Source organism: Cucurbita maxima, unplaced genomic scaffold (assembly GCF_002738345.1).
Source record: "Cucurbita maxima cultivar Rimu unplaced genomic scaffold, Cmax_1.0 Cma_Scf00030, whole genome shotgun sequence".
In the NCBI taxonomy this organism is placed as follows: Eukaryota; Viridiplantae; Streptophyta; class Magnoliopsida; order Cucurbitales; family Cucurbitaceae; genus Cucurbita; species Cucurbita maxima.
In genome coordinates, this window is record NW_019272046.1 from 1,069,941 (window position 1) to 1,095,559 (window position 25,619).

At 35.6% G+C, this 25,619-nt stretch overlaps 1 protein-coding gene across 5 annotated transcripts; it reads right to left on the minus strand.

Moving 5' to 3' along the window:
- Positions 1-5,385: 5,385 nt before the first annotated feature.
- LOC111465905 (regulatory-associated protein of TOR 1-like) lies at positions 5,386-23,633 on the minus strand. Of its 5 annotated transcripts, none has more exons than XM_023110363.1 (24): positions 22,906-23,632; positions 21,258-21,360; positions 20,199-20,281; positions 19,960-20,118; positions 19,767-19,883; positions 19,481-19,620; positions 18,149-18,303; positions 17,927-18,071; positions 17,763-17,841; positions 13,411-13,512; positions 12,349-12,432; positions 12,130-12,240; positions 10,518-10,871; positions 10,238-10,424; positions 8,975-9,598; positions 8,463-8,792; positions 8,215-8,341; positions 7,789-7,913; positions 7,532-7,677; positions 7,298-7,402; positions 6,879-6,964; positions 6,348-6,432; positions 5,897-6,271; positions 5,386-5,711 (listed from the first exon to the last, which is right to left on the minus strand). In XM_023110363.1, the coding sequence occupies exons 1-23, from the start codon at positions 23,203-23,205 to the stop codon at positions 5,936-5,938; spliced, it is 4,083 nt and encodes a 1,360-aa protein (XP_022966131.1). In that variant the 5' UTR covers positions 23,206-23,632; the 3' UTR covers positions 5,386-5,711; positions 5,897-5,935. The 5 variants fall into 5 exon arrangements, with proteins under 5 accessions (XP_022966131.1, XP_022966130.1, XP_022966132.1 ...); XM_023110362.1 differs by having other exon boundaries at positions 5,386-5,826; XM_023110364.1 differs by having other exon boundaries at positions 5,386-6,271; positions 12,387-12,452; positions 22,906-23,633.
- Positions 23,634-25,619: the final 1,986 nt, after the last annotated feature.

A 25,619-nucleotide genomic window follows, 5' to 3' on the forward strand; every position in this document is an offset into this window, starting at 1 on the left:
TTTTTTTTTTTTTTTTTTTTTTTTTTTTTTTTTTTTTTTTTTTTTTTTTTTTTTTTTTTTTTTTTTTTTTTTTTTTTTTTTTTTGTGCCGTAAGTTATCGGGTATTCCGACCCCATTGTATGTTCACGTTCTCAGTTCATCACGACCGTCCATTGTATTGACTTTGAATCAGAAACAAAAAAACAAAGATAATCATTAGAAGAAAACTTCAATTGGAGCATGAAACAAAGTTTGAATCAAAGACTGCAAAAAGAAATGATTGAAAAATGGTTGATGATTAATTAACTTTTCAATAATTATTCATGCCAATCTTGATATCAAGCATGATATTATAGTTAAAAAGAAAGTAAATTTCCTACAAGTATAGGGGCTTATTTGCAAATCACTCGTACAATTTAGGTTAATTAAATTATCGAGGGTCGGGATAGTTCTATAGTAGTAAGTGTTGGATGATGAAAGTTCCACATCGGCTAATTTAGGGAATGATCATCCGTTTATAACTGAGGAATACTAACTTCATTGGTATGAGGCCTTTTGAGGAACCCTAAAGCAAAACCATGAGAGTTTATGCTCAAAGTGGACAATATCATACCATTGTGAAGAGTCGTGTTCGTCTAACATGGTATCAGAGCCATGCCCTAAACTTAGCCGTGCCAATAGATTGGCAAATCCTCGAATGTCGAACAAAGGGCCTTTTGGGGAACCCTAAGGACTCCAAAGGAGTCGAGCCTCGATTAAGGGGAGGTGTTGGATGATGAAAGTCCCACATCGGAGGCCTTTTGGGGAAACCCTAAAGCAAAGCCATGAGAGTTTATGCTCAAAGTGGACAATATCAAGAATTTTAGCTTCATATCTATAGTTTTATAAGGGGAGGTGTTGGATGATGAAAGTCCCACATTGGAGGCCTTCATATCTATAGTTTTATAAGGGGAGGTGTTGGATGATGAAAGTCCCACATCGGAGGCCTTTTGGGGAACCCTAAAGCAAAGCCTCAGAGTTTATGCTCAAAGTGGACAATATCAAGAATTTTAGCTTCATATCTATAGTTTTAAAATTTTTGATTTAATCTTTAATTACATGTTACACCTTAAATACCACTAATTATCTAATGAACAATTTATATATGATCTAACTATAAGTCAAATCTCTGTCAAGCCCTCGAGAGAGGACCCTATTCTTCAAGTTCTTACTCGCCTTACACAAAAATGAGTGAATTTCATTGTGTGATATTAGGTTCATCCCGTGATATTAAAATCTTTTTTTTTTTTATTTAAAAAAAAAATTAGTTCCCTTCTTGTTCGGTCTTGGCATTGGACTGCAATGAGCCCATTGACGAAGATTGATTGAATTCATCATGGGCTAAGAGGAATTGGACCTGATGAAGGCCTTTCTAGGAAAACACCCAAATACAAGAACATGGCCACACGTGGTTTGCATAGGCTCGGTATAACTTCAGTTAGCTCGATTGGCTCATTTCGAACATTTTAAATGGTCTCGAAACCGTTTCTAATGTAAGAAAGATCATGAAAGGTAACTACTGTTATGAACAATTAATAATATTTAACATTGTTTAGTACAGATTTATGATTGAATCATTGTATATCTTGTTGGTAAATATATGTTAGGTTGAATGATACTATTGGGTCACGACCTCAAGTATTTATAGATGTGTATAATGAGGTCATGACCCATATAGGTCATAGTGTCATTCAACCAACACATGGTATTAGAGTCATACCCAAAACTTAGTCATGACAATAGAATCCTCAAATATCGAACAAAGAATTGTGAGCCTCGAAGGGGTAGTAAAAAGTGACTAACATATCGAACAAAGGGTGTTACTTTGTTCTAGGGCTCCAGAGAAAATAGTCGAGTCTCGATTAAGGGGAGGCTATTCGAGAACTCCATAAGCCTCAGAGGAGGTTTATAATGTACTTTGTTCGAGGGAAGGATTGTTGAGGATTATTGAGAGTGAGTCCCACCTTGGTTAATTTAGTGAAAGATCATGAGTTTATAAATGCGGAATACTACCTCCATTGGTCTAAGATCTTTAGGGGAAGCTCAAAGTGGATATTATACCATTGTGGAGAGTCGTGATTTCTAACCGTGCAAAATATATTACTTGAAAATTTGTAATCGAGACATTTATAGTGATCGATAATAAGCTTAGATTTGACTTTTTTATTCATTATTGTATGATATTATTTATAGAAAGAAACAATAATGAAGATTGGGAGATTTGAGACAGCAACATTTCATAAGATAAAGACATAAACAATTGCATGTTCTGTGGTCAGAAGCAGCTCAAAAAACATAGGCAAATGTTGGAAAACCCACCTAAGATTTGAAAAGAACACAACATGATTTGTCAATTTAAGCTGTTTTGTACACTTTGCTATCAAATTTAATCCTGCCCACTTGATAATGTTTCTATTACATTGGCTCTTTTAAACCCTATAATCCAATAATATCGTTGTAATATATAACGCTATCTTTTTCCTAACATATAGGTTTGAGAATTTAAACTTCTAATCGATTAAACTAATCATAGCTTGAATTATATTATTTAGCATATAGAGAAACTTGTTCATGAACTACTTAGTACATGTGCTATACATCTAGTAGTGTCAACTCTCATTATCCGAGCATAGTTGTTAATGTGAGTATATGTAACAATCTAAGTCCACCGCTAGCAGATATTGTCCTCTTTCGGCTTTCCTTTTCGAGCTTCCCTTCAAAGTTTTTAGACGCATTTTAAAAACCAAGTCCGAAAGAGAAAACCCAAAAAAAACAATATCGGCTAGTAGTGGGTTAGACTATTATAATAGCTCACTAGTAATCGACCTATAATTTTTCGTTTGAGATTAGAGGTTCAAATTTTTCACATCTCACATTTATTGTACAAAAAAATTCTACCCAACTCATTTGATAGCGTACAAATATCATGTCAAAGGTCGGATGATATGATCCTCCACCAAATCAATTGTTAAATTCAACTATTGAAAGTTGAGTCGATCTAAATGTAGCACAATAGTTCAACTCGTCAAAGTATATACATTCGATCAAGAGGTGAGAGGTTCATAAATCTCTCCCGCTCCACTTCAACTCAAAAAATAAATTTAAGAGACCAAATCTAAACGATTTTTTTTAACTCATATATCTCAACTCAAACTAAGTTCGACAACCCTAAGTATAAAGTTCAAAGTGAAAAGGTAACGAGAATAAAATTAGAAAAAACTTTAAACCCTTAATTTATAGCTAATTTTTCGTGTGTATATATACATATATTATACATATTCACTTTAAATTATAATTTGTTCTAAGTTAAATACAAATTTACTCAAAAAAATAAAAAAGGAGGACTACCTTTATGTGAGATCCCATATCGGTTGGAGGGAGAAACGAAACATTTTTATAAGGGTGTGGAAATCTCTCACTAGCAGACATGTTTTAAAAATTTTGAGGGGAAACTCGGAAGGGAAAGCCGAAATAGGACAAAATCTGTTAGCGGTAGACTTAATTTGGACACTTGAAAGTACAGAAACTAAAGTGAAACGTCGAAAGTTATTTTAACCCAAAAATATGTTGGTAGAGTTAGATTTTGAGGCACGAAAAAAGTATAGGTTATAGAAAATAAGAGAAGAAGATAAGGGGGTGGTCCTATAAGTTCCAAGTTGTGGATAGGGCAGGTAGCTAAGGTTTGAGGTCCCACTCCCAAGTAAGGCCTTTAATTAATTTGTAGCAGCAGAACTAAACACACCCACTTCTGCTATGAATCTGAGAAGGTGTGTGAAGAGCAAGATGGAGAAGCAGGGCACGTGCTGTACTGACTCAACCCAAAATGCTCGTGTAAGAGTTGGTTCTTCATGTGCCCCTCTTCCCCATCTTGACCTCTGCACCTTAATGACTTGGCTTCTGCTTCTGCTTCTGCTTCTTTTTCAGGTCAGATACTTCATTTTCTTTTACTTTATCCCTGCCATTGGGTTTTGGGTTTCTTTCACATCTGTTCTTGCTTTTATCTAACTGACTCGGCTAGTAGATATTGTCTTCTTTTGACTTTTCTTTTGTTAGGGAGAGGTTTATACACTCTTATAAGAAATGTTTTGTTCATGTTTCGTTCCTCTCTCCAACCGACCGACGTGTGATCTCACATCTTATGACTTAGGTTAGGTGAGTTTGATATGAGTTCTATAATTTGTGTGAGTTTAAAATGATTTTCCCAAAGTTAGAGGGTTTTCGATTGTGTTTTGTACTAATTTAGGGTTTAGGGTGAGTTTAACTTGACATGCTTTTTAGATTGTTTACTTCAAGAAACAAGTGCAGGATTGGGGAAATATAATGGCAGGAGATCACTATAATGAATTTAAAAAGCACCCTACTTGAAAAATCATAGTTTATTTGTAAAAATTGTGTTTCATATTGGTATGAAGGTAAGCGATTATAGAAATAATAGACTTATGTCTTCTGGCTTCCGACGAAGCGAGTGACTCACAATATCAGGCTCTTGTTGCTCAGGTGCAGAGGGACAGAGAGGAGCCAAGTGTGAGACAAAATCAATCCGTGGCGTTGAAGACAAAACCCAAATAACTCGGACCTGTCTCTACATGCAATTCGCTCACTTCGGGAAGAGCAGTCGAAAAGAGGAGGCCTTTGTCTCGGAATCAAGAAACCGAATAGGGTAGACATATAGGCATTTGACGTAACTCACAAGACACGCCTTAATTATCATACAATGTAATTCTTTATTTATCCGCAAACTTTTAGACTTCGAAGAGAGTGAAAGCTCATCATAGTCAGTCAAGAAGAATAAAGCAATGAGTTCATTTATGACACAATACATGGCTGATATGTATATTTTTACGTGAACTTTGTAACAAGATTCATTTAAGGAGAGACAATCGAACATACTCACATTTCATTAATACTATAATAAACTTTATTTTTTATATTATTTTTTCCCTTAAAAGTTCATTGTTTTTCGAGGATGCACAAATCAATCTAAAAAAACAGAATAAAGAAATGAAAATAAAAGGCAAACGGGAAATATTTAAATAAATTATTTACTTGATAAAAAAAAAGTTAAAAATGTACCAAAATTTAGGGAAAATCAGAGTTGATAAAAATAATAATAACTAAAGGATCACTGATGAAAGTAAATAAGAAACAAGAACCAAAAACGAAAACGTTATAAAACGAGACCTTAACCGAATGAAATCCTACGCACAAAAGATTTTTTGAGAACGTTGAAATAAGACCCTAAGCTCGTTCACGAGTACAAGTACCTCGTTGATCACTATGCTTTGCAATGGCTAATGAATCCAATCTGTAGTAGAAACTCAGAAGGGAAAATGAAAAGATCAAGCATTATATATTCACAAAATCAACAAGAAAAAAACAGATCAAACTATGCAACATAATTACAAGTTACATAGTGGTTAATGAAGGGGAAAAGTGAAACCAATAATTCAACACTAATCGAATATGGTCGCAACGAACTCCAGCATTTCAGGAGATAATCGCGACGTCCATATGCAATGCTACGACAACGAAAACGATAAAAAGAGTCGACAGCCTTTTACAAATTGAACGACAAACACACCAGAAGAGAGGATGAACAATGGAAATATTTACACCCACCTAAACTATACAATAGATTTATTTGCCAAAGCCCCAATAAATAGATGGATTTTTCTTCCTCATCAGCTGTGAACCTGTACATCAGAAGCCAATAAATTTATAGCTTACACTGTCGATGATGGAGGTTTCCACGCGCTAAAAGCAAAGAATGGGGCAGCTCAACATGTCGTCGAATCGCACTCGATGGAACTGCATAAACAATGACAAGGACAATATGGAACTGCATAAACAACCCATAATAAAATCGATGCGCACATACCACTTCAGTGTCCAACCTGACACTCGGAAATCGATCTCATCATCTTTGAGAGGTGTCATCTGCATAAATAGATACACAAGCATCTGATGCTCCAGCAGCAAGCAGCTCCTCGTACGGGTGAAAGGTAAGACAGCTTACAGAACCAATCTTCTGGGGCATGAAGGTAGGATGGTATTTAATGGTGCCTAGTTGATCGCCATCTAGACTGAAAACCTTAATCAGCTGTTTCGCCGAGCCACTAGCCAAGATAGGAGCATGTCTATGAACGGCTAATGCTGTAAGTGAACCTCGGTGAGCATCGATGGTTAGATATTTGTCCCTCTGATTTCTGATATCCAGAAACTGAATATCACCGGCCTGAGAGGCACTGACGATCTGGAAGGCACATTGAAAGAAGCATTAAAATTTACACTTCAATAATACTGAAGCAACAGCCAAGAAATTTGTTCACCTTTGACGAATCGAGTCCAGGCTGAAAGCCAATCCCAACGACCTTCTCTACTTTTTGAATATGTGGGCGCATCGTGCAGACAAGCCTACGAATTAAGATAAGAGGGATAGTAAGTGATATCCACGCAAAATATTACACAAAAATTGGGTTCGATGTAACAATTTCACAACATTTACAAGTCTTATTGTGAAAATTTTTCTTATTACGACGTTTTCAGAAAATATTTAATTTAACATAAACAAAAACGATAAGAAAAATTAGGACTACAACATATTGAACAATGAACCATTTAATTCATTTTATACATCTACGTCTTTCTTATATTATCAATTCTCGTCTCCCAGTGAATGGTAGAAAACTATAAGTCCTCTGAGTTCCTTATTTGACCCCTCCTTAAACACAACACTGATTAGTTTCATGACAAACATTAAAAAAAAGCTTGCATTTCAGGGGTACGAGCAAGTCATGAAAAACTTAACCAATTGATGACTTTATTCATACAAATGCATCGAGAAGAGAAAATATGCTTACATTTCAGGAGTGCGAGCATCATAAAGCTTAACAGAACCATCTAAGAAACCAGCTGCAAACTGACCCCCATGAACTTGAGAAGCACACTGCAAAAGCATGAAAATAAGAGTTCTTTAAATATATGTGCATATATAACAAGCTTCATAAAACTAAGCATTTAAAACAGAACTAACAATGTCGAAAGCTAAAGCAAAATATAAGCTTAGCAAGTATAAATATTAAAGGCAAAGAGAGGAGAAGAAAAAAGATCACCAAACAAAGACTAACCATTCGACTATCAACTCTCAAAACAATTCCCAATTATTCACAAAGCAATGCATTAGAAGTATGATAATAAGCCATGTTTATAAGCAGTTCAAGATGACTCAAAATAGGCGTAACCTGCTATATCCAAAAGTAGTGTGAAAAGTGAAACTCACCAATGCTGAGATGCTGCAATCTGATGATGAAGGAATAGGCTTAACAAGCAGCTCCTTGTCAAGGTCCCAAAGCATAATAGACGCCGATGTCTCCCCAGCAGCATACTGCAAACCAGATAACAAAACACAAAGACCTTCGCTAATATACCAACAAGAAACAATAAATATATATATATTTCTATTCTCTGCGTTTTTTAGGAATAGCGGGTGATAGAATCTAAATTAAATACATACGAGATATCCAGATTGTTGTTGCCAATCCACAACAGCATTTACACTACGAACACCAGGTTTGTGCCCCTGGATTGCGGAGAATGCAGTTACAAGCTTCTGTTTTCCCTTCAGAGTGTAATCTTTCCAAATACGAATACTTCCATCGCCTGAGGAATATCAGAAAAGTTGAAGTAAGGCACACTAATGAAACTCAAAAATTATATGACTACGACCCTGAAAATTAATAAAAAAAAATTGCAGGAAAAAGAAAGCATTACATGAAGCAGCCAAAAGCAAACTATCATCAAGCTCATTCACAAGACAGAGTTTCGAAATCCCTTTGTCAAGAAAATTATGGTTGTCAAAACTGTTGAGTAGGGCAGGTTCTTCGTAATTCCAGACCCTGGAGACATGCCAAAAAGTTAGAGGGTAACAACCTGTAAAATGGTTAGGGAAAAGCCTTGAACAATAGATGAACCACACTTGTTTTGATGTGTGACCTAAAACTGACTTCCAATTTTTTAGTAGTCTCCAAAACGAAATAAGGACAATAGACAAATGGTAGAGCTAGAAACTAAATGTTTTTCCATACGTGACTTGGAATTGAGCAAATGTAAAGGTTATCTATTTCTATCTTGAGTCAGCAACACAATCTACTAGAAATTTTCTGCAGCAAGAAGTAAATAAATGAAAGCAACCCATACCTAATTCGTTCTTTCTCATCGGCAGCAACAACGATGGGTGAGAATGGTTGCAGCAATAATTTTTTTGTGCCCATTTCGAACTTTGTATCCCAGCTAGCAATTGGATTGTTGCTCAGCTTACTAACAGCTGATGAATATTTTATTTTAAAAAAAGAAAGAAGAGAAGACAAAAGAAAGATCCTCTATTAAATTCAGCGACGAGAAAACTGAATATAGTGAATAAAATTAAAATTGAACAAGTGGCCTACGAGAATGTTGGCATTTTGCTATACGTTCCAGTGCAAATTTCTCCCTCTCCTCTCTTCTAGTAAATATTTCTTCACCATCTTCAGCAGCAGTGAGAAGAGGCTTTGAGAAATGGCCACAACTCCAGTTATAAATGGTTGATTGTGGAAGAAAACTGCGCTCAGATGTTCCTGAAGTTCCACCTGAGCCCCATAGTGGATCAGCTAACCCCGAGTCAGGAGAATTCATTAGCTGAGGACGGAACTCTAATGAGCAAACTCTTCGCATGCCCGTCAAGTAACTTGGTCTGGGAGGGCTGACTGGAGGAGTACGGAAAGTTAAAGGCAAATGACCTGAACATAGAACCACATTTTCAAAATCAGGAAGAAAATGGGGACGAAGTCACAATTATAAGCACCAGCAACACAGAAGAAATAATCAGCATTCAAGTTAATCGAAGCACTAATAATGACTCAAGTTTTTTAAAATTGATATGCAATGGTATATAATGCAGAGTCAACCAAAGTAACCATACCTCCATTCATATCAAACCATGAAGATGAACGAGCTAATCCAGCAAAACTAGGAGGCTGAGATGCTGCTGTCCCATCAGTAGGCTTAAGACCGCTGTTATTGGATTTTACAGGTTTTGTAACAACTTGTTCAATACCAATAATTGACAAAACCCGCCTACCAAGGCTTGCAATACGAGGAGATGGGTCATTGGCTAAAGTACACATAGTCGAAACACATTGTGAATACAATGCATTATTTAGAGGTTTGGGCAATGAATGATTAACGGCACCATTGCTCACTGTATCTTCATGCAAAACTCCAGAATCCGAAGGCTGATATGAATCATCTGAAAGTGGAGATCCATGCATCACTCCAGTATTAGCAAGAGGACTACTGGTGGAGACCCTTCCATCTCTAACTAAAGGTGAGTTTTCATTTCCAAATCTCAACAATGGGCCAATTTGAGAGGAAACAATGCTTGCATGAGGCATGTGTTGATTCGAATTAGTATAAGCAGCTCCCGTACTTCTTAGGTGAGCCAAGGAGGGTAGAGAACTTAATAAAGAATTACAGTGGGGCTTGCAATATGTCGCAGCAATTGACTTGAGGTGCTTGTTGTGGACAAAGGCAAAGCGAGCAAGGGCTGTAAAAGCACAAACATTTTGAAATCATTACGAGTCAAAACACAGCACATATCCAGCGCACCCAACTAAAAACCCAAACTGATTTTTCAAGAGACAGAAAACCTATTAGTGAAAGAATAAAACTAATGATACACAGCCTTGATTTTGGAGGTTGCAGTGTGTGCTCTCTAAAACAGTATACATCGTCAATAAAAGTTCAGACCAGAAACCCCTAGGTTACAGCATACAAGATCTCAACAATAAGCCCACTGAATGCATACTGGGAAGTCGTAGACATCGACAAAGTCAGATTGTATTACAATCTATGATAGGATAATAAACTCCTAATCGTATCCGACATTCAACAACTGCGAACCTCAAAAGGCACAAAAACTATGATGTACAGTGGCTGATTCTTACTATTTCCAGACGTCACCACACAGTTCAACCCAATCTACTTTATGTCAAATAAGAAAAAATTATTCAAGATCTATTCACAAAAAAGAGGGGAAGAAAGCTGGCCAAATGCCAAGAACATTACAAAGGGCCTTCAAATTTTTCAACCAAATTTTCATTTGAACAGATCTAGCAACAGAATTCGAATTAACCACCCAGAGGCAGCAAAAATATAAGCAGAAAATGGGGGAACGAGCTCATACCAACAGCAACCTCAGCCCTAACAAGTGGACTTCCATCTGAAACAACACTTAATAGACTTCCAACAATACTGGTTTCAGCCCTAATCTTTTCATCATCATCACAATCATCGTCACCAACGCCATCTCTAGATGAATCGCTCCATACATCAAGTAGGGTACCAAGTGCAAAAATTGCTGAAGCCCTAACCTGAAATTGAAAGCTACATTTGAGATATACACTTTAGGCCTAAGGACACTAAAATATCCAAAAAGTATAGAGGACAGAAAATAAATTATGAACCTCTGGTTGGGGCTCAGCCAACAAAGAAGTGAAGACAGCATGGGCATCAGCCTGCAATCCTATTATTTGCGCATCTATATAGTCTTCCCACAGTTTCCCCAGACAAAGACATAGCCATTGAAGAAATAGGGGCTCAGTTTGTCCATCAATCGGTGTTTTATTCCGAAGATGCTTCAAACAAACATGGATTAAATTTGCTTCAATGCATGCTTCCTGGCCTCGCCTGTGTTCATCAACAATTACAGCTAAAACAAATGCAGCCATTGCACGCTGTTTTGGGTAAGCTTCCAAAGTATCAAGAAAGCGGATGAAGTATGTATGGCCACCATCTTTTACTAAATCAACCTGGCAAGACTGCCATTCCAGAAGAGTCATAGTTACCATACAGAATAATTTGCCCACAACAAAGGTGGAAGAAAATGAATGGCATAGAGAGAGATTCAAAAGGAAAAAACAGCATGAAAGAATTTTCGACAAGCTAAAAGTCGCCCAATAGACCAACTTCTCAATATGAACCAAGAAGAAGGATTCCATATTCTTTAGAGAAAATCTAGGGTAAGAGTATTATGAAACTAAAAATTGACAATTCAAACACAAATACTTTTATTAAAAATTATCATATTTGTCCTCTAAAAAGAGTTTATTTTCAAACAAGCCATGTGGCATACCGTTGTTCAAATATACCCTCGTCATTTGTTGATTTCAGAAACCAAAATGGCTATTCCATAAATAACTTTGGACATGAATGTTTTGAAATTCCTACAACTCCTCCTTTAATTCATATTTCTAACTGTTCGGCTGTTTGTCTACAACTATGATTATGTTGGATAAGACGGAAATTCTGGAAAGTATTTGACTTTACACATTTTATATGAGTAGCTTTGAATTTTTTTCTAAGAATGCAGTTGATGGTTTGTCTAGAAAGAAAACCCTACTCAAACGGGTATACAAAATAAAATGTTGATCATGAATCTTCAAAGACAATTTTCAAAAAGCCACTCTATACATCTACACAAACCATGACACATTAGGGCTGTATAATTACGGTAAGAACCAAAAAAGAACTAAATAGATTGAAGATTTAGATATTAGTTATTTTATTCCAAAACATAATACTACGATTTTTTAATGAGAAACATAAACATTAGATATGAGAATCAATAAAATGAAAGAAAATAAAGTAAAAAGACCATAGACATGAAACTAAAATTTCCACACCATTTAAAGGAAATGGCGAAAAACACAGATACGTACAAGACAATCACTATGACACACATACGTAAGGGATAGGACAAATAACATGTATCCTTACATTTGCAAAACTATTTAAGTGAACAAAATCCATATCACTAAAGAAAGATTATTTACAAAATCGCGGAGATGATAAAATTGAGGTACCCTCCCAAGAACAAACGAACAAAATTGCAAAAACATTTGCTGGTTGGCACCACAAAAAGTGGGTAATTACAGATTTCCTTAACTAAGCACCTCCAAGACGAAGCAGTATCAAAAAAAGTACTTCTTAAAAAAAAGGGATCTTAGTTGTCCCATAAAATCCCCGCCATTTCTTTCAAGTCACAATTGCAAAAGAATAACCTAAATATGTTTATACCTTATCTAGGGCAAGAATCTTTGTCCATATAAAAACCAGTATTTGTCGCAGCTCCGGTGTTGTTGTCTGCAGAAGCTTCAGAACATATGGGAATATTCCAACAGACAATGCCTAACATGAAATTTATTAGCAACTAGCAATAGTTGTCCCCGAGAGGGAAGTATAAAAAGGAGAAGAAACAAACACAGTAAAAATTGGCAAAATCTTGAGTGAGACTACCAGATCTACAGCCCAAGGTCCCATATCAAGGAATTTACCAAGAAGAACCAGCGCTCTGAGTCGATGTCCTTGGCTGAGTAAAACCTATGACAAAGGTCACTCTGCTGTGATTATACAGAAAAAATTAAAAAGAAAGAAAAATTGTTCACTCTATGGAAAACGAGGTTACTCTATGGAGACGGATGAAATCAATAGCTGTAGCATACATTGAGAACAAATCAAATCAAGGATGACAAAGAAAACGGTCTTTTCTACAAGCATCTCGCCACATATTATTGATGGCAGCTTCACCATCCGAGTGCAAAATGACCATAATGATGCATATTATTAATACACAAACAGAGTTAGCATAAGAAGGAACATAACAGATTTTGATACGGGCAAGTCTAGACTTAAGGATTAGCAAAAGATAAATTGTCTTGTTCTTTATTATTGGAGTCCCTTTTTTTTTCTTTTGCATGCTCTTGTTTTCTTCCATTTTTTTAGTAGAAGTTTGGTTTGGCAGTCCTTCCAGCAAAAATTAAGGATCAATAACTTAAAGAGAGTTTGGCAATAGTCTTGTGCTAAAATCAAGCATCCAACAAGAAAAGTAGAAAGTCCCAGAGCCCAGTAAAAAAATAAGCATGGAAAAGTATGGTAAAACAACATTTTCATACACATTGCGAACAAGATTAAATATGATGAGTGGGAATGTTAAAGACACTGCTCAAATATAAGCTCCAAGACAGTATCCGTTCACATTGACAGGTTGCATAGCTCTTCATCAAACCAGTTCCAATTCCAACAAAGAAGTTGAGCAGGAAAGATTTAGTCACAATGATGGAATAGAGAACCTGATTTTTTTTTTTTTATGAATAACTGAACTTCATTAGAGAATAGGGTAGCGTACAACAGCCCTCTAGACACAATGCTAACATTTTGAAGTAATGGCAGCTAAAAGTAACTAAAAGAAGGCATATGCCCACAATTCAAAAAAATAACAAAATTCAACAAGAAGAATCCAGAAAAGACAAGTACCAAAAAAGAAAATAAATAAATAAAGAAGATGATGGCTTTTGGTACCTGAAGGACAATAGGCAACTGTTCTGGGGGTTTCTTACTTTCGGATCCATGATCAAGCCATACCTCAAAAGCTTTCAACTGTTCCGTGAAAAATGGACTTGGCTGGAACATTACAAAGAAGAAATTTTAATTAATGATTTAAAGGATGACTTTTTAGTCATAGAATTTGGTAATGGTGAAACAGATATGTGTGAGGATAATTTTAAACAACCTTTAGATGCGGGAAACGGGGGACCTATTTTGGGTCCATTTCACTACCACTTGAAAAAATTAACATAGTTAATCGGATTTTTTCTGAACTTGATTTAGAAGTAGTGGAGGGTAGGTTCGGTCTACAAGGCTGTAGCTTTTAAATTGATGGGCTCAAACTTAACATAGTTAATCGGTCCATTTCACTATCACTTGAAAAAATTAACATAGTGGAGGGTAGGTTTGGTCTACATAGTTAATCGGAAGAAGCTTAGCAGAAGAACTTATCAAATAAACTTGAAAGCAAAAGTGACCTAGAAAGGATTAAGTTTTCATTCAGACAGCTTGTCTTTGTCACCTAAATACAACAAAAAAATGGATGCCTCGAGTAGGCCTTGAATCCTTCTCGTGGCCCTCATCGATCGCAAGAAATGGGCTATACTTTCTTCCTTTGTTCATTCAGGAACAATTTTCTTTTTTGATAAGAGACAATTTTCCTAATGACTGAAATTTACAAAAATGATGTAATATTTATGATGATTATAAAATATCTTCCCAATTTACAAGGAGGGAAGTAAAAATATTAGAAAGCTTACACCAAGATATAGCTTGATAAACAACATCGTCAAAGAGTTTTGTATAAGTTTGTGTCTTTTAAATGAATATTCCTTGATTTCTTTCTTTCCACAGATTCCAAAAGAAAGTAATGATGAGGTTTTTCCGTATTAGGGTTTTTGCATTCTTGAATGGGGTACATTAAGGCCATGTTCAATAGACCTTTAACCTCCATAGGAAATGTGAGATGTCATTCGAATATATTGAGAATTATTGTCAAGTTGAGAATCATTGTCAAGAAGTTCTGAGCGTATATGCATGCATAAATAAGTGACTTTGTGATTTGTTTCTGTTCTTGCACAATGGACACCAATTTGGAGAAAGAATAATGTAAGGCAATCTTCTTTTGAAGATTTTTTCTTGTGCTAATGACTTTATGCGCTATTTTCCGAAGGAAGAACTTCACCTTTTCAGAGTGATATCCATTTAGGAACAAAATTTGAAGCACACTTCCGCAAGCTACAAATTTTTTAGCTTTTGTGGGTTAGTTTTGGGATGGAAATTTACTTCAATTGTTATGTAGCAACCCTTTTAAGATAATATCAAAGGAGCATGAATGAATGCTATCAAATCAGAACTTCAGATCATTTGATAAGAAAGAAATAACAAACTATGCTCCCCGTAAACAGAAAAAAGATGAAAAGTATTGGAATCATCAAATGTTCATGTTCCCTTTTAAATTTGCACAGGTGACAAATATTGCCAGCTAATTTAGCATCTACATGCACTCCCTTCATAATTAACTAAAATTGGGGTCTATTTTTGTAAGTTCCATTGGAGAGTTTGACCTTATACGTAATACAAGGAATTTTTACCTTCCTTTGAAACCTATGTCGAAGGATATTTGTATAATCCCATTAAATAAGAAAAATAGTTGACCTCTCTAAATTATATGGTTGGATTTAGATTAACTTAGATTATTGTTACCTAGCATTTAGAGATTTATTTAGATTATTGCTACACATTATCTAGCGTATTTAGAATAGTAATATGATATCAAAGTCTTTCAATTCTAGAAAATCATTAGAACCAAAAACTCTAACTCAATTGGTGAAGCCTTCATTGTTGATGATCATCTATAGTTTCACCAAAGGACTTTCAGGATTTTCTGCAGACTTTCCGCAGATTCTCTCTTATGTAGATTTTCGATAAACAACTCTTCCACAATCTTTCTATCAGCCCACTGTTTCTACCGCAAACCCATTGTTTCATAGCCATTGCCTCCAGATTTCTGCAAACCCACATCCACATCAAACTTTCTATAACCGCCTAAGCACACTGCTAGCAGATATTGTCTTTATGGGCTTTCCATTCTGGGCTTCCCTCAAGGTTTTAAAATGCATCTACTAGGGAGAGGTTTCCACAACCTTATAAGGAAGGCTTCGTTCTCCTCTCCAACCAATGTGGGATCTCACACCACTCCTTTGGGGGCCCAACGTCCTCCCTGACGTTCAGTGTCTGACTCTGATACCATTTGTAATAACCCAGCTACACCGCTAGCGAATACTGCCCTCTTTGGCTTTCTCTTCTAGGCTTCCCCTCAAGGTTTTAAAACACATCTACTAGGGAGAGGTTTCCACACCCTTATGAGGAATGTTTCATTCTCCTTTCCCACCAATGTGGGATCTCACACTTTCCGCAAACATTCCACATTTCATTTCATAGTTACTGTTTCCAAATTTGTTTAGCCCATACAAAGCCTACGTTTCCATATTTCTACTCTTCCGTTTCAAACTTTCCACAAGCCCATATTAAACTTAAACGGGTATTTCATGACTTCAACAAGCCCATGGTCACATCACGCACCATAACCATCACTATTCCACAAACCCACCACTTCAGGATTCTTCTCGTCATGACTTTGCTTCATACTAATTGCTCTCTAGATTAAGATCCACTAGTTCATCATGTCAGAAGTACTGAAAATCTCAAAGGAAGTTCTTACCGGCCAAAAGAAGGGTAACCTTCAACCCACCCGATTATCATATCGACTAACAGAAAAAACTTCCTCAAATGGTCTGAAATCGTGTAGACATGCCTTAAGGAAAAGGGAAACTCCAACACCTCGGACCAAGACAAGCAAAGACAGATCCCAGATTTACTGCATGGGGCGAGGAAGACTCCATGATAAGCTCACGTGATTCTATGGAATCGTCCATTAGTGATACATGAATGTTTTTACAAAATGCACAAGTCATAATGGATTCCATTCATCGCACTTACTCCAAAGCTAGAGATGTTGCTCAGGTGTATGAAAGTAAGAACAAGACTTTGAGCCATGAAGCAAGAAGAAAAAAATTGTCCCTGTATATGTCAATGCCTTGTAAACATTTTGGCAGGAACTCGATTATTATCGTGTATTCGAGATGAATTACACTGCAGATGCCCTAATCCTGAAGAAATTTATTGAAGCAGATCGTGTTTATGACTTTTAGGTAAGTCTGCCCAACGAGTTTGACCAAGCCCGTGTACAAATCATCAGAAAAGAGGAATCACCATCCCTAGAAGAAACAATTTCTCTTATTTGAGCAAAAGATAACAAACGGAGCCTTATGCTTGATAAACAATTCAATTTAAATGCATAAGTTTTTGCTATATAGAAAGATGGAAACAATGGAAGAGATAACCACAACGGAGGAGACAACCAATGAAGAGTAAGAAAGACAATTCATGGTGTACCTACTAAAAGAAACCACGACACACGAAAGAGAGTTGTTGGAAGTTGAATGGAAAACCTCCAAACCATGAATGGGATGATAATCGAGGAGGCTCACAAAAGCATGGTTTGGGAAACAAGGAAGACAACACAAAAGAACCCAAATTAGAACAAAAGTTACCAATTTTGGAGACTAGTAGATTCAATAACGAAGAGATTGAGAGATTGAGGATATAATTGAACTCTCTCAACAAACCATCTGAGTTCCAGTGTCTTGACAATCTCAAAAGAACCAAATCTTGAGACAGACGATTGGACTTGCTAAGGAATTATGATCTATACTACTTGTAATTACTAGCAATTGAATGATCTATACAACATGTAGTTACTTGAGAAAACAACCAACCCACACATAGGTCATTTATTCAGAGCCTTCATAGCTACTGTTGACAAATTTATTCGGAGCCTCCATAGCTACCATTGAAGTCACGCCGTCGAAGTCATGCAAGCATATAAACCTATCCAGTCCAAGCTTAGAATGAATCATATCAATTACTCAGCTTAAGGAGGGAAATAGTTGTGTAATCCCATTAAACGAGGGAAATAGTTGGCCTCTCTAATTTATCTTGTTAGATTTATTTAGATTATTGTTACCTAATATCTGGGGTATTTAGATTATTTAAATTTTCTAGGGATTAAGATTTAGTTAGTCTTTCTCCCTAATAAATGGGATACGTTATTATGTGAATATTAATAAGAAAAACAGCCAGCTAATTTAGAATTGCAACTTTCACTAACCAATAAAAGTTGATTTCTTGTTAATACAACAAAATCATTTTTACGTTCCAAGATCCAACAGGCCAAATAAGAAAAACATCTGTTACGGACTGACCTGAAACTCCAAATTAGGATCTTCTACCAATGCTGGAAGTTGAGAAAGACAAATCTCAGCAGCCATGTCCCATGCATCCCTGAAAGAAGCAGAACGTCCACAAATGGATCAGTGAACCAATAAACATTAACAGACCTAACTATCAAGGATTTCTGAAACTCTACCACATATGATGCTGATGGGTTGAAGGCAATATTGGATGTGAAATAGGCGAACAATTTGCAGATCGCATAATCCTCTCAGCAAGCAAAAAATTTCTGAACAGACTGGCAACTAACAAATCTTGTCTGAACAACCTTTGAAATAGATCTGCACCAAATTAATACATTAGCTTCGACAAGAAAGAAAAAGAAGGATACCATTGGTTGAGTGAATCTGAAAAATACCATGAGGCAGAACATTCCACGCAATTGTATCAGTGACAGCTGTGAAAATCCAATTCAATTCCCCAAGAAGTGTCTTCCGATCTGTTTGCCGACCAGGTATTTTATCAATCAGTAAATCATCAAGGGACTCACGGAGCAGTGAACGTTTGCAGAACCTGAGAAAATATTCCATAATAAGTAAACATCCAGAAAACGATTAAAAGCCCAATACCTTATAAACAAAAAGGGTCTCCACCATAAAAGAGTGAAACCTAATTACAAAAATCCTTAGTCACAAAAGCCCAAACAGAGGCACCAAAACCTAATAAAGACCAACCACCCTCACCAAAAATTCTATGATTCCTCTCAAGCCAAATCTCCCATACAAAAGCAAAGAAAATAAGCCTGCCAAAGAATTTTTTTTGCCTTCACCCTGAAGAGAGGATTCAGCAAAATCTCCTCAAATTCCTCACCCCCCCCCCCCCCCCCCCCCCAAAAAAAAATCCCTACTCACTCCACGCCACCAAGACACCAAAAACATCCAAGAATCTGCCCCAAATCGACTAAGCAAGGTTTCATTTTGGGGTCTCATATTATCGGCACCCAAATCCCCAAACTCCAACAAACACAAAGCAATCTCCCAACTAACCAGATGCAAAGCTCCTGCCAATCGGCCTCCTCCCACATGAAATCCCTCGTATTCTTCTGATTCTTCAAATCCTTCAGTTATTATATCTGAATTGACATCAACCAGTTTGAATTTCTTTATGAAATGTATATTTTATATTTGGCTATTTTCCATGTGTCATAAACAAAGTAATGATACCAGCTACGAAAGATCTCTTTTTTCTATGACTTCCACTTATTAAATCCACCTCAGAAAAGTGACCAACCAGGACCCTATTGATGAATGAAAGAAAGGGTTTCAGAAAAGTGACCAACCAGGACCCTATTGATGAATGAAAGAAAGGGTTTATGAGCCCTAGTCCTGTAAGCCCACACCTGTACGAGGAATTATTCCATTTTAATACCATCCCTCATATCCTCTGACAATCCACCACCATCAGAATAAAGGTCCTGCGGCACTATGCCACGAACAATTAGAATCATATCATCATGGGTTTTTTTTACTCAACCAGGAATCTTGGCCGACCCAGAGCAAGGGCCTAATTCACATACGTAAAAGGATGGGTTGGGTAGGTCTTTCACTCTTGTTTTTTACGACGTCTATAACTCAAAGTCATACAGTTAAGAAGAATTGGTAGGCATAACTAATGCAGATAAACTTGGACACTAAAATTATGAACATTATGTAGAGGCGTATTAATCATAAATAGTAGAGAATAAGTTCACCATCTCAAAGCCATCTTAATCGGTGTTGTAAGGCAAGAGGTAAAAACATCTGCTGGAAATTCAGCTCTTTGTGGGAGAGTTTCGTGTGACTCACAAGCTGCAAGCAGAATGCAATCCCTTGATCCAGAGGGATCGTGAAGCTATAAAAAAAATACATATTAAAGTAATTAAGAATGGAACATGAACATGAATCTTGTCAAAAAAGGGGGAAAAAGTAGTGCTCCTGATGATGATAAATTAGAACAGATCAATAAATAAGACTGAAAACATAGTTGATAGTAAGTACCTCAGTGAAGGCATTGACTATCATCCCAGCCGCAGAACAGTCGAACACATAAATTGAAGGTGTCTTCAACCATGAGTCCAGGTCACTAATAGGTAAGGGTATATACTGGGTATAACTCTGCACCACGAAAAACTATGAGAATAAGACAATAACAGGGATTGACATAAAAACTAGAATATATGAAGATATAGACCTTGTTGAAAAGCCAAATTTCACCACTAGCAGTTGGCTTTGGAACACCATGTCCATTATAGTGAAAGAGAACCCTTTCAGTCTTCGCATACTTGCGACATGTACTACAAAGCTTTTTTACCTCTTCCACGGTGGGATCCAGCTGAACTTTATAGCGAGCCTGCATACGTACTCATCAAGTTAGAAAATAGAATAGCAATACAAGAAATCATACAAAGTGCTGGGCTTAATCGTCTCCACCCTGGGTTGCCACCTCTCATACTGCACACTCAATGTTTTTCCAATAGTTTCAAGTGCTTTAGGGGGTGCCATAGAAAATGGATCTGCAACAAGAAAAAAAAAATTAACAGACATATAAAATAATTTTAAACTGGAACAAGACAGAAATAGGAATCCGGACTCCTATCACAATCTTATCTCTACTTTCTAAGAAATCAAATGCATTGATATGGAAATAACACATAAACAACATCTACAGAAAGTGCAAGGCAGACCTAAGACCAGTAGTAAAAATGAAAAATACCAGAGCTGAGCTGAAATTAGGGGGAACAATTTCACATGGAAACATGATGCCTAACCTAATGTGACAATATGCACAATGTTCATTCACCAGGGTCCACCCACAGAAGGTCCAATTCAGAAACAACGTTAGTTTTAAACTCCAAAGCACTAATTTCTGTCTCCATCAAGCTGTAGAAATGGATAGTGCAGATTTCAAAACAGTAAGACAGCCATCATCATCTACTATTTGAGTGAAAATAAATTTAAGAGAATTCCAACCAAATAAAAAGTATGAAATAGCCAAAAGAAAATTTATTTACAGTACTAACAGTGCAGACAGGTATTATGCAGAATTACATGATGAATAAAGCTGTGTACAAGATAAATATATGAATATGCATATATGTTTGTATATGTCTTATACATATATATCAAATAGTCAAGAAATACAAATTTACATTTGATGCCAATAACTATCCTCAATAAATGATAATTCTGCATTGCTTCATCATCTTTTACACTTCATGTATACTAGATAAACCTCATAAACATTCCAGAGAAATGAACGAGCAGTGAAAGAAATTCATAAACATCTTTTTACATCCTTGAAAGCCTAGAAAAAAATTTAACCAGAATGGACTTTTTGACAATATAGCTGATCACAACAATTGGAGTGATTTACAGTAACAGATTTATTAAACAAAAAAATATTATCAAGGAATAAAAGACCAGAATCACAGGAAACTCAAATAGAAGCATTTATTAAAGAAGAAGAGCAGTAATGATGTCAATATGCACCTATCCAGCACTCCATTCTGGCACAAGGAGAAATCTTAATTACATCGGGGGGATCAACGCTGATGTTTAAACATAATACCAGAGCTACACATCCTGTCTTCATCTGCATTAAATAATGTATCAATTAAACATATGCTGCAAAGACTCGAGCAATACTTCCAATTTCCTACTGAGATAAAAGCTCCAACCTGCCACTTATTGAAAATCGTTTCATACTTAAATGCTGGAACAGAAAGACCCGATAAAGAGTAGACTATAAATCTAAATTAAATTTTCCAGTATTGGAGTGAAGAATAAAAGCCACCTCAAAGACATTGCCGCATAAATAAAGATGCAGATGCAAGGAAAAAAAAATATATTATTTTTTTATAAGAAATGGAGATAGGTATTCCACAAAAGATGAGAACATATAACTTAGAGGCACAGGGTAATGGAATATTACAAAAGAGCCTAACAGTTATAATCACATACATCAAAAAAGAGACATAGGTTTCTACTTGTGGATCATAAATTTAGATAAAAAACTATACTGCCTAGGCATTACATCCAAAAAGATCCCTGTACATATCTATACCATACAAATAAACATTTAGTACATATCTTTTCTATCTCAAAAAAAAAAAAAGTAAAACAGAGTATCCATCTCGTTTTCTTTGTATACTTCATTCATTGTAGAATCAGCAAAACAAAGATAAATACTGCCTCTTTGACAATTAAGTAATTTGTTGTCTTCCAAATTAATTTGATTAAGTTTTTACATTTAGAACTTCCAAATTTTGGTTTCATCCTATTAATAGACAATTAAATCTTGAACATCGCAGACAATGTTGTTAATCTTCAAGTTTTTTTTACCAAGGTTAAAAATAAAAGGCCACTGAAGCAGAGACATGTCATGTGCATAAGCTCGAATTAAGTTTTAAACAAAACTTCAGTCCAAATGTTCCAAAAAAGTGTGGCTAAGTGGATGAGTGTGGAGTGTCGTGGTGGTGGTGGTGGCAGTGGACTGTTCACTGTGACCTCCAAGAGCATGACTCAAAGCTGGAATAATAAGGTATAGACGACTCATTCGACATTCAAGCGCCTACAAACATCATGATTGCTCTGGAATCTCTATACAATCAAAACTAAATTGGAATTCAAATTAATACATGATCAAATGAAATAAGCACCCTAGAAGATCACCACATTCAAAAAACAAGTTATACTTCAGTGAGGATAGGTGACGTATTAGCAATGGCATTCATCATTTCATGTCAGTTATACGAGACATATCCATATGCATTTACAGAACAACAAATAATTAAGATACTTATTAACAGGACCCCATTCTAAACTTCCTGTCTACTATGCACAAATCGATCATTTCATACAATTTCCCGTGTGTTATCAGCTAATATTCCGAATAAACTAAGATAAATCCCTTTTTTTCCCGACAAGAAATTTAGATAGCTCTACATACTGCAACAATGGTGTCTTCGAAAGGTAGCATTACTGAACAATGGATCGCAAACTCTAGAGCATGATAAGCTAGAGAAATCCCCATGAATAAAATTGAAATAATCGAGCGTGTATCCAGTCATTATAGACAAAAACAGTAAAGAAATGGAAACAACAACAAAAAAAATTCAGACAGAAACAAGCGGCTTACTCGGTCTTTCGGTCTCCATTTCGAAACCAATCCGCAATCAGATGGGCCGGCAGGCACGCAAGCCTCAAACGCATCGTGTCGAAGCTCACATAGCACCATAGTCTGCGGCAAGTAAACCATGGTTGTGGCAGTAGTGACAACAGCATTGCCATAACTACTACTCGCAGCCTCAGAATCCCTTCTGAAGGAAATCAAATCCCCATCGTCCTCGTGGTTGGAAGCACAGACATCCAAGTGATTCGAGACTACCTCCAGCGAAGATTGAGAAATCCGAGAGGCCATCAAATCCCCCAATGCCATCCAAATCCAAAACCCTCCAAACACAAAAACCAATCACCCTTGCCCTAATCTTACAACCATACCCCTTCTTAACCGGATAACGAAAAGCACAAAAGTGTCCTGAAAACGCGGTTTCTTGATCGGTTACAAATCAAGTTGTAAAGAGAAAGAGAGAGAAGTGCGTTGTGTAAAACTCGGCGCCGGAGAATAGAATAGCGAATTGGAAACTAATCAACGAAACCGCTTGACCGGCGGCGAAATGAGAGAGGATCCACCTCGTAAAACCCAACGAAACTCAGAGATGAATCTTCTCTGTAAATCACCTGGATAACCCTAGGTGGTGAAGAAGAGAAGAAGAAGATGGAGGCGCACAGAACAATGGCGGCACCAACGGAAATAAAAATAAATAAAATAAAAATAAAAATAAAAAAACTCACTTCTTTTGCATTACCATTTTGTCAAACTCAAGAGAGAGAGAGAGACTGAGAAGCAAAGAGAAGCCTTTTCTGGTGGGTTTGTTTTTTCTTTTTTTTTTAATTTTTTTTTCAATTTTTAATTTTAAAATTTGACTTATCCAATATAAAAATATAATTTTATATTGTTTAATATTTAAGAGTTATGAAATTTTAGTAACTTTTAAAATAATTTTACATTATATTATAAAAAAGATAAAATAGCAATAGAAAAAATTATTTATTTATAATATAATTTTAAATAAATATTCGACCACATCAATATTATTATAAAATTTAAATCTCGAGAATTATGCCATTTAATTTTTAAAAAATATATATTATTATTATTTAATGGAATCGCATAAAAAAATAAAAAATGTGCATAAAATAAATATAATATCTTTAATGAATTATTGGTTAATGTAAATGGCGTGTGGTAGAAATATAATGGTGGGATTGTGGTTTGAAGAATGAGGTCAGATTTGCTGCGTCAGCAAAGCCAATTAAAATTTAAAGAAAAATAATTAATTAAATAAATAAATAACCTAAATTAATTATTTTTCTCCCATTGTATTGTATTGTTTTGCAGTAGCCACGTGGGTCTATAAAAGGAACCAATAGAATAACGCACAATTCCATCTGGAATCAAAAGCTTATTTATGTCACTTATTGATAGCGATATAATACTATTAAAATAATCAAAATCGAACGTTGAAATATATTTATACGAGAATTTTATTTTTATTTATTTTAACTAATTGAATTATGTATAAATTAACGAGAATTTGAACTTACCATTACGATGAATTAGACTAATTATAAATTTTGAGTTGATCGAGTTTGTGACCCGAGCAACTCGAATATTGTTTACAGTTCAATCCAACACTCTATTTTTTAAATTATTTTAATAATCATACTTATCTAGTTACATTAATAATTAAAATATCATAAAATTCAAATTTCAAAATTTTTAAAAGTATAGTTTGATTGTAACTATATTTTCAGGATTGTCAAGTTGACCCGATAAAAAAAGTCAACTCATTACTTTATTCGAAATTTTTAGTTATTCAATAAATTAAAGTCAACCCAAACAAATAAAATTTAAAAAATAAAAATTCGGGTCAGTTCATAAATTGAAATTGTCTTGGTATGGTCAACCTCACTAACCCAAATATAAGATTACAATCCAACTAAGCTTTTAAGATTATACAAAATTATGAATATTTTAAGATTGTCTATCTTATAAATGTTTGATATTTTAGTTATTAATTTAACATATATTATGAATAAGTCAAAATTTTTAAATATAAAAAAAACTCAACTTAATCGGGTTTGGTTGTGAACACTATTCGGATTTGTCTGCTCGCTAACCCAACTAATCTGAAATTCCGGATTGGTCCACAAAATGAATCGAGACCATATTATAATCAAAGCAATTGTGAAGTTGGTGGTTAAGAAAGACTTAAAGTTACTAATTATTGTAGACGAAAACGACTAAGGCATGACTCTGATACCATGTTAGACGAACACGACTCTCCACAATGGTATGATATTGTCCACTTTGAGCATAAGCTCTCATGGTTTTGCTTTGGGCTTGTCAAAAAGGCTTCAAACCAATTGAGAGAATATTTTTTGTTATAAACCCATGATCATTTCCTAAATTAGCGGATGTGAGACTTTTATCATCTAACAATTATATTAACAATGTGCACATTCATTTTTTGTGGCTCAATCCTAGAAACTCTAGAGTTAAGCTCATTCTGCTTGAGTCAATCCCATATTAGATGACATTATGAGAATTTTCCTATAAAACACATGAATGAGAACAAAACATGCTGAAAAAACTTATATAGACTCCACTCTTAGAAGCAAAAAGTAAGTAACGTGATCATGTCGTAAAGAAATGTTGGGGCTATCAAATGCTAGCAATGAACCTAAATTTCAAATCTTTGGGTACGAGACATTATAAAATTTTAGATA